Source organism: Zootoca vivipara, chromosome 13 (genome assembly GCF_965207765.1).
Source record: "Zootoca vivipara chromosome 13, rZooViv2.hap1.1, whole genome shotgun sequence".
Lineage (NCBI taxonomy): Eukaryota > Metazoa > Chordata > Lepidosauria > Squamata > Lacertidae > Zootoca > Zootoca vivipara.
The window spans coordinates 14981386-14991151 of record NC_142596.1 but is presented as its reverse complement, the minus strand read 5'-3'; the positions used below and the strand labels follow the sequence as shown (position 1 = coordinate 14991151).

General features: G+C 43.0%; 1 protein-coding gene across 3 annotated transcripts; it reads right to left on the bottom strand.

Annotated features, from left to right (window-relative positions):
• Window positions 1–235: 235 nt before the first annotated feature.
• Window positions 236–9148, bottom strand: RAMAC (RNA guanine-7 methyltransferase activating subunit). 3 transcript variants are annotated; one of them, XM_088656924.1, is made up of 4 exons: window positions 9019–9148; window positions 7051–7197; window positions 4726–4902; window positions 236–1497 (listed from the first exon to the last, which is right to left on the bottom strand). In XM_088656924.1, exons 2-4 carry the CDS (start codon window positions 7185–7187, stop codon window positions 1293–1295), a joined length of 519 nt encoding a protein of 172 aa, XP_088513050.1. In that variant the 5' UTR covers window positions 7188–7197; window positions 9019–9148; the 3' UTR covers window positions 236–1292. The 3 variants fall into 3 exon arrangements, with proteins under 3 accessions (XP_088513050.1, XP_034986675.2, XP_088513049.1); XM_035130784.3 differs by having other exon boundaries at window positions 9104–9148; XM_088656923.1 differs by lacking the exon at window positions 9019–9148 and adding an exon at window positions 8458–8519.
• Window positions 9149–9766: the final 618 nt, after the last annotated feature.

The window sequence follows — 9766 nt, the reverse complement described above, 5'->3', positions numbered from 1 at the left end:
GGCCACTTTAAGTTCCTTGAATGGAAAGGTGAGATATAAATGCAATAAATACTCATATTTCCCTGTGCTTGGCTCTCCATAGGTTGCTGCTCTACAACTCCCCTGAGCCCCCAGCTAGCATGGCCAATGGCAATAGGAGCTGTATTTGGCAACATCAGGAGTGCCAGCGGTTTCCCACACCTCCCCTAGGTGCTCTCCTTCCCTTGAAACGAAACATTCATATGCATGTCCAGAATTTCCCATTTTCATTAAGCCACTGGGTTTTATTCCGCAATGTACAATCACAACAGTCAATATAACATGAGAAATGATCAGATGAATGGCAGGAAAAACATATTCAAGAGGACACCATTTAATCATGATGAATCTTGTGGGGGAGTTCCTAAAAAGCAAGGAAACCCAAGTACTGCATCTTTTACATATGCTGCTTATTTTGACATCTTTGCTCATCAGTTATTAGTGAGTTAAAAAGAAAATTGAACCAACAATGCTAAAGGGGCTAAAAAAAAAGTTTCAGAGTAATCAAAATGAAAAACTGCTAAACCTGCTTATTATCAACAGCCAACCCCACTCCCTGCAACTTGAACATTTCCCTACCATGATGCATTGCGAATGTTAATCATTTTTCTACCCATTCGCAATGAAATAGTATGAGTCAGAATTTCAGGAAGAACAACCCTTTTGTGCTGAGGGTCGCTGCCAAATTCTTCTGATGCAAACCAATCCCTCCTTACTCCCAAATTATTACATATTTGTACAGGCGATACGTTGAAGGGGAAAGGGAATGCAAGGTAACAAGTTCACCCTTTAGCATTTGTACATCAGTTTCACAGTGGCCATATTGGGATGATGGTATCTTGACTTAATAAGCGGACATGTGAATAAGGTTTTTCCCACGCATTCAGGTCTTTCACTGAAGCCGCAATTAAACCAGAAACTTCCTAATTAACCAACTGCTTCCTATTTCAACTGAACCAGGAAACTATGGTTACCAGCTTCATACTGCGGTTTAAGGTCTTCTCTTGTCTTGAAGGTGGTAACTGCATTTCCCCAGTTCGGGTGACTATGGTTAGACTTACTGTTTTAATTGCAGCTCACACAAAGGAACGGAAAGAGCTGCATGGCATGCAAAGGCAAAAAGGCTCATTCACCAAGCCTATCTCTGGTTCCTGTGTTAAATGAGTACTGCCAAAACACATCAACAAGATTTGTTTTAAAGCACCAACACCACCACTTTTCCTTAAAAAAATGTAAAACGGAATAAAGCAATGTCTGGCAGGATGGAGACAATACTAGTAATGGCCATACTGTGACCCCTGGGAATAAGAACTATAGCCATAGTGGGACGGCCGCCCATGATAGGAGTAGGAAGACTGTCCTTGTCTGTCCTGCTGGTAGTGGTTTCCCCAGCTTCTCTCTTGCCATTGACCGTATCTATAGCCTCCTTGCCGGTCGTATCTGTCCCCTCTGCTTCTGAATTGTCTGCTGTCTCTGAATCTGTAGAAGGAAGCGAATGGTATGCATTTTAACAATATTTGTTTTCAAATTGCATCGACATATACTGTCTCAATAGGGTGGGTAAAATATATTGGGTTGTATCCAACATGGCGGTATGTTCAAGTCAGTTAGCACAATACAGATTCTGCTGGCAAGACGTTGTCTGCCAGCAGGAAGTTGTTGCACAGGAGAATGCGTAAGAAGATTGCTCAGTCTTTTTGCGCGACAAAGTTACCAGCAAGCTGTTGCACAGCAAGTTTCTGCTAGTGCAACTACTGCACTGGATTCATCTGTTGCAAAATATTAAAACTTGTATTTGTGTTAAGTGAACAGAGAACATTGGATACAGCCACTTTAATAAAAAATCCAATTTGAAAATTGAAGTATAAAGACTAAGTTTCTCTTACAGAAACACTTGGTTAAAAATTTTTTAAAATCTGGACACAAGCATCTTAAGATTTAATATCTAATCTAAATCACTGCCTTCTGCCAAATGCACAGAGCTAAAAGAGGCTTTTCCTTGTAAACAAAGAACCAGTTTTCTCATTTCTCAAATGTGCATATTTACACTCTACCTGATTTGCAGATTTTGTATTTGAAACAGCCCTGTTTAGGGAAGTTTTTAATGTTTGATGTTTATTGTATTTTTAATATTCTGTTGGAATATTCTGTTGAGTGGCTGGGGAGGCCCGGCCAGAGGTATAAGTAATAAATTTATTATTATTATTATTATTATTTTGTATTTGCACCTGGGATGGGGAGCCTTTGGCTCTCCAGGTGTTCGCTTACAGAGTAGACCCAGTGAAAGTATTAGATTTACAATGGTCATATCAATTCATGCTAATGGGTCTACTATACAGTGGTACCTCGGTTTACAAACACAATTGGTTCCGGAAGTCTGTACTTAACCTGAAGCGAACTTTCCCATTGAAAGTAATGGAAAGTGGATTAATCTGTTCCAGACGGGTCCACGGAGTACTCAACCTGAAGCGTACTTAACACGAGGTATGAGTGTAATTGGTTCCAGAAGTCCGTACTTAACCTGAAGCGTACTTTCCCATTGAAAGTAATGGAAAGTGGATTAATCCGTTCCAGACAGGTCCGCAGAGTACTTAAACTGAAAATACTCAAACCGAGGCGTACTTAAACCGAGGTATGACTGTAATAGGACTTGACCACAGCCCTAGGCTAAAGTTTCTTATTTCAGAATGTTACATCCAAGCAAGAGCTAAACCATCTCACTTGCATGGCCTAAGAACTATGAAATGCAGCACAAGAAGCACCGAATAAATCTAATGCACAATGTCCTTTCTTGTTTCCCTAGTGTCAGCAGCCAAGATTAAGTTAAAACTAAGGAAGCACAGTATGTACAGCCTGGAGTATATGACTCAGAATATTTTCAGTAGGTAGAAAATCCCAAGTGTCTCGTAGTGGGGCTGAAGTATACATTTGTCACAAAGAATCATAAGAAATGTAGATCAGGCCACACACAGTGAGATATGTTATCTAAGAATGCAAATGAATTTTATTTTATTTAATAAAATAAAAGGCCAAAATAAAAATATATATTTAGCCTGCTGATTGGTAAAGTCATTTTTCTGCTAATAATTATGTCACAGAAGAAAGGCTGTTTGGCTGACAAGGTGAAGCCTGGATCTCTTTTCTTTGCCATGGGGGAAAAAATCACTTCATGCCCAAGGAAGCAACTGGTCCCAAGGGCAATTTGTTTCAAGAGTTTCAGTTCATTCCTTTTGGCATAAGCAGCACTCCACACAGAATTTAAAACTCCTGGCACTGTTGCTTAAGCAGAGTGCCTAGATTCCCCACCCCTGTAGGCTACTGGCTTGGAGAAAAGGGGGAGGCGAGAGAGAAAGAAAATTAACCCAAAGCATCAGCAACTGATGTCTCCATCAGGGATACTGTATGATCCAGGTAAGGTAAAGGACCCCTGGATGGTTAAGTCCAATCAGAGGCAGGAAGGTAAACGGCGTTTCCATGCGCTCCGATTTCCATCATGGTGTTCCGTTGTGCAAGACGCAATTTAGTCATGCTGGCCACATGACTCGGAAGCCGTCTGTGGACAAACGCTGGCTCCCTTGGCCTGAAGCGAGAGGAGTGCCACATCCCATGGTTGGCTTTGACTGGATTTAACCGTCCAGGGGTCCTTTACCATTTTACTATATGGTCCTCAGTTGCCAACCAAAAGGTAATCGTCTTGTTTTGCAGAGATTATAAAGTAGACAAGGGGTGGGGTTCACCTAATCAGCCCCATCAGAGAAAGCCCTGCAGCAGACCTCTCCCTCTGTCTTCCACTGCATGACCTCGCATTAGCTCAGTTGGGAAGAAGAAGGGGCATTGTTGCATCTGGCAACCTGGCATGCTTATACAGAAGGAATATGGGAAGAGTGTGATGCTGAATTCCACACAATGGGCGGCACCCAATGCTAGACCTTCTCAAGAGCAGGCCCCTTGAAAATAAGGAACCTAAGATAGTAATGCTCATTAATTTCAACATGTCTACTCTGAGTAGGACTAGCATTGGGTACAGCCCTATGTCTACAGCTACCACTCAAATCTTAGGAAGGAAAAATGTACAAAAACGCATTAAAATAATCTGTCTGTATATGTGGTCAAAAACCTTGTGTGACAAACTATAGCATATACCAAAACCTAACCTTGTTTCTACCCTACAAGTCTTCCTCAGTGGCTCAAAAAAGTATTGAACAACTTATCACATCAATCTGGCCTTTTAGCCAGCATGCCCAATGATGTGGTGAAAGGACCTCTCCTCATAGCAATCAAATCACTGTAAAAATTCCAAAATCATGCTCATGTAAAAGGATAAATATTACCAATTGAGCTGTTATTGTGGTAGTGCCCAATCACACTTCCTTTGAGGGACCTGGGAAGTAGTATTCATAAATATTATTAATATTATTATTATTACTAGTAGTTGTTGTTGTGCTGCCCATCTGACTGGGTTGCCCCAGTCACTCTGGGTGGCTTATCATTGTACATGAACTGAATTTTATCTCTTTACCATATTTGATGGGTAGCTGTTCACACTATTTCTCCTTTTGTCCTTCCCCAACTTGCTCATTTGTGTTTTGCATTGGAGGCTAGATGTCATTTTCTTGTGCTTTAGTTTCTTGCAGTAAAAATAGTGGCAGCTGAGAGCATCAGTGGAGAGTTTAACATTTATATGGAGCCAATAAATAAGAGTAATACCTGTCTCTGTGTCGCTGGTTGCCACCTGATCTATGTCTCCAGTCCTCTACTAGGGGAGGTAGATCTGTAGTACGTTGGACGTATTTCTGATATTCTTCATCGTCTGAAGAAAATCGATTTGCAAACATCTTTTCATAATTCTGAAGTATCTCAGATACAGAAGGCACGGTGGGTTCTCTGGAAGTTAAAAAAAAAAAGTCTCTCCTAAATTACATATCTGTGGAAGTTTGTGGATTAAAGTTGTTTACAAATTGGATTTGCAAGTGAGAAAGGGTTTTGTTTCATACATCAAGGGCACCTCTTCTATGATTGAGGCAGTAATCGCAATGTCATGCACTTAACCATCTGCAGCTTTCAGCAATGCATACAAGAATTTCCACAATTGTGGGCGAGCCACGTATACAAACTATTTGTAGAAGATCAGACACTGACAAACTCTGAATCAAAGCTACTCAACCTTTGGCCTATCAAGTTGAATATAGCTCATCAACTACATACTGTGGCCTGTCTGATGCTTGGCAACCTCCCTATGGCTGAAGACAAGACAACAGTGCTCACGATGACTGAACATGATTTCAGAAAGGCATCACTTTCCAGGGTGAACAGTTCCATCTCTCTCTTGGAAGGTTTATTAAACCCCTGGCAAGCTACTAATCACTCCTTGCATTAAGCCTGATTTGGTTCACACATTGTTCAGGTTTTCTCTGTATGATCTTGAGGTTTGCTGCTTTATTTTAATTTCCTCACATTTATATCCTGCTTTTCTTCCATCATGGAACCTGAAGTTATTCCAAACTGCAGGGTATGTTATAATATCTAGATAATTTCTGGAACAACTAAAAATGAAGCATTTGCCCGTCAAGTATATATGCATATTTATTTATTTATCACCATTCAACCTCCTGGGAGATCTTTTTTTTTTAATCAAGCAGTTTCTAAATTTTCTAGATAGAAAAAGGAAATGCATGTATTCTCAGGATAGCTATTAGAATACTCAGTATTTCCCTGTGTTAGAAAGGTTGTGTGAAATCAAAGAGGTTGTGACCCCTGGGAATCTACAGTGCATTAAACTCGTTTGAGAAGATACACACACTCTGTTGATGTTAACCAGGAGAGTACTTAGGAGGTCTATAGCTCCTCTGTCTGATTTGTTACAGGCTATACAGGGTGGCGCTGTGGGTTAAACCACAGAGCCTAGGGCTTGCCGATCAGAAGGTCAGTGGTTCGAATCCCCGTGACGGGGTGAGCTCCCATTGCTCAGTCCCTGCTCCTGCCAACCTAGCAGTTCAAAAGCATGTCAAAGTGCAAGTAGATAAATAGCTACCGCTCCAGCGGGAAGGTAAACAGCATTTCCGTGTGCTGCTCTGGTTCGCCAGAAGCAGCTTTGTCATGCTAGCCACATGACCTGGAAGCAGTACGCAGGCTCCCTCGGCCAATAACGCGAGATGAGCGCCGCAACCCCAGAGTCGGTCACGACTGGACCTAATGGTCAGGGGTTCCTTTACCTTTATAACACTAATCATGCAGGGAGATATTCAACTTGGACCACTAATTGCCTTTGAGAGTGATTAGGAGACACCTCACAGAGCTACAGTTCCCAGCACCCTGAACAACCCAGGAATCATTGGGGGAAGCCATGACAGTTAAAGTGCTATAAGAGTACTTTAAATGCATGTTGTGGAAGTGACTCAAGGCTCCTTTAGTCCATCAATTTAAATGTGTCTACTCTGAGTAGCACTAGCATTGGACAGAACACAAACTGGGCAGAAAACATTTACGGTTTCTCACTGTGCTAATATCTCAAAACCCACTTCTATAGATTTGAATAGGTTGCATGTTGCTTTGCCTGGGACTTGTGTGTTCTGTTCTTAATCATTCGTATGTCTGCAATTAAAAGAGAGACACCAAAAAAACTGTAGACACAGGATTAAAATTAAACGAATAGATTAATGGCCTACTTATACAGTGGTACCCCACAAGATGAATGCCTCGTGCAACGAAAAACTCGCAAGACGAAAGCGTTTTGCGTTGCGCGAGGCGTCTTGCAAGACGAAGTTTCCTATGGCCATGCTTTGCAAGACGAATAGGAATGCATTAATTAAATGGGTAGACCAGGTAAACCGGGTAAATGGTAAACTGCGCTTTGCAAGACAAAATTTTTGCTATACGAAGCAACTCACGGAACGAATTAATTTCGTCTTGTGAGGTACCACTGTATTTAGGTTTTTGCCATTTTCCTTTGGTTTATGGCTATCCTTATTGCATAGAGTACTCCTATAACCACCAAACAAGCAAAGTGTTGGTAAGGGAATGTTTTCAACAGACCTGTTTGCCCAGTCTTCAACGATGGGAGGTGGGTCTGTAGGGCGTTGGACATATTTCTGATACTCCTCGTCTTCAGAAGTGTATCGATGAGCAAACAGGTTATAATAATTCTGAAGGATGTCAACTGTGGAAGCCATTCTATAATCTCTGCAAATATGAAAAAAATTGACCACCTTTAGCAATTAAATACTTGTGTAAATCATTGGGTCAACAAAGTGGATTACAGAACTGAATGAGCAATACAGTATAACATAAAGCTTAAATTTTCTGTTTCAAACAATGGGTGTTCAACTAAATTTTTACACAAATTAGAGCTATTGAAATTAATGGGGCTTCATCATGGGACATTGGTTTACTCTGAGTAAAACTTAGTTTACTGCTACCCAGTTAAGTCTGCTATTTATCCTTTCTATAGCTATTATCACAAATACCGTAGTTAATTTGAAATGTCAGTCTCTCAGTAATTTGGATTAAGATTCTTAGTGCCCCCCTCCAACACACACGCAAAATAATTATACAACGGGGAAAACTATCCCTGTACATTTTGTTAACTGGGCATTTGTATTCTGTGGGTTCTGTATTATGCAGGCACACGGTGCAGGTTGCTTCAGTACATATGTGATTTTATTCATCCTCCACCTAATGTTTCCAGGAAAATGACTCTAAATATATTCAGAGTACATTCCCCTCATTACTGGGATTAGTTGCCCCAACATGCTTTAATCTTCTTGAGGTATTGTTAGAACTGTTAAAAGCGTGGGAAGAAAGTGGCCTTTTTACCATCTTCTCAATGCATGATTGTAGATAACATGTGGATTCTAATCTTTTACTACACATCTCTGCCTTAATTGATCTGAACAGTGAACTGCAATATACGGTTCCGCAGTTGCACTTAACTCAGATGGATCAGAAAAGCTGCTTCAACTCAAATAAATAAAGATGAGTCAAAAGTGGGGTGGGAGGAGGGAGGGAGAGATCCATACTCACTTTTCTTAAACAATGGTGGATGTGAATGACAGTGAATATAATAAAAGAAAAAGAACACTACTGCATCAGGTCCATCAAGTCTCACATTCTTTTGGAACACTTGAACAGTGTTCAGTGCTGTTACGGTAGCTGAGCACTAAACTATGGAACTGTGTGGGACAGGGTCCCCAAACTAAGGCCCGGGGGCCGGATGCGGCCTAATCGCCTTCTAAATCCGACCCGCGGATGGTCCGGGAATCAGCATGTTTTTACATGAGTAGAATGTGTCCTTTTATTTAAAATGCATCTCTGGGTTATTTGTGGGGCATAGGAATATATATTTTCCAATATATAGTCTGGCCCCCCACAAGGTCTGAGGGACAGTGGACCGGCCCCCTGCTGGAAAAGTTTGCTGACCCCTGGTGTGGGAGAACAACCTACCTCACAGGGTTGCTGTGGGGATTAAATGAGGAGAAAGAGAACCATGCAAACTCATACCCCAAGCTCACTGGAAAAAAAGTTGGGATATAAAAGTAATAAATAATAACAGTTAAAGTTTTGCAGTCAGAATTTAATCTCTAGAATCTTGCCAGTTAAAAAGACTCTGTCTTAAGTCTGACACCTAGCTGGCAGTCAAACAACACAGGCCTAGGCAGGCCAAATGGTCTGATACAATATAGGACGGTTTCATTGCGATCACAGAATCGCAGAGCAGGTGGCCGTCGAACTTTGCTCAAAAACCTCAAAGGTCCTGAGATACAGTGTGTGTGTGGGGGGGGGGGTTGTAAGCAGAGAGGGGGGATGGCGGCAACCCTCCTGGAGCCCCTCGTCCCCCCCCATCTCTACCCGCCCGCCCCCTCCCTCTGCAAAGTACCGCGTGCATGTGCTGCACAGGCCCTCTCGACATGCCCAGAGGGGCTCCCGTTCCCCTTCCCACGGCTGAGGGGCTGACCCCGCTGTAGCAATATATGGGCTCAAATGAAACCTTGAGCACACACACACCCCAAACCCCCGACGGCTTCAGAAAAGGGGATGCACCGCACTCAGCCCGACCCTGAAAGGAGGAGGAGGACCCACAGCCCCTCACCTGAGACTGCAGAAGGAGGAGATCCTGTTTCTTCTTCCGCGCGCCGGCGGCCTCCAGCTTCCGGTTCCGCCCCTTGCCCCGCCCCCTAGCTGGCCGCGCTGGCGATGGGCGTGGCTTGTTCGGCCTGAGGTAAACCGAAAAGGCGGGGCTTGTTTCTCCTCAGTCCCCTCAGGAGCTGAGCTCTTGCGCGGGCTCGGTTCGTGTTGCTTCGCGGACTCGCTGGAGGCGCTACCACAGGTAACATCCAAATAAAAATACGTACAAAACTTTGACGATGAGGGAAACCTCTCGAGTGTCAAGGCGGAGGCGGAGGCCCGGGGGGGGGGTTGCTCTGCCCTAAAAGTGTGCCCGCCGCCGCCGCCCCACACAGTGAAACACCGACCTTGTTGGCTGAGGGGACGGGGAGGGAAATAATCTCGACTCGGGGCAAGGGTTCAGCACGGAAAATATCAAAATAAAATGTTGGATAAAGGGTGGTATACAAATCGGATAAATAATAATAAGACTATGGAGCCATTCCTCCAAGGTTGAAGTTGACCCCCACCAACTTTTTAGACGACATGAAGGATCACAACTGCAGAGCTAAAAGGGACCCTGAGGGTCATCCAGTCCATCCCTCTGCAATGCAGGAATATGCAGCTGCCCCATACAGGGATCGAACCT

Excerpts from the sequence above, each read along its gene's own strand:
- RAMAC (XM_088656924.1), bottom strand. The coding sequence starts at position 7,187 with ATGGCTTCCACAGTTGACATCCTTCAGAATTATTATAACCTGTTTGCT. Across the intron at positions 4,903-7,050 it reads GTTGAAGACTGGGCAAACAG|AGAACCCACCGTGCCTTCTG; the intron begins GTCTGTTGAAAA and ends TTTAACTTCCAG. Across the intron at positions 1,498-4,725 it reads AACCAGCGACACAGAGACAG|ATTCAGAGACAGCAGACAAT; the intron begins GTATTACTCTTA and ends TTCCTTCTACAG.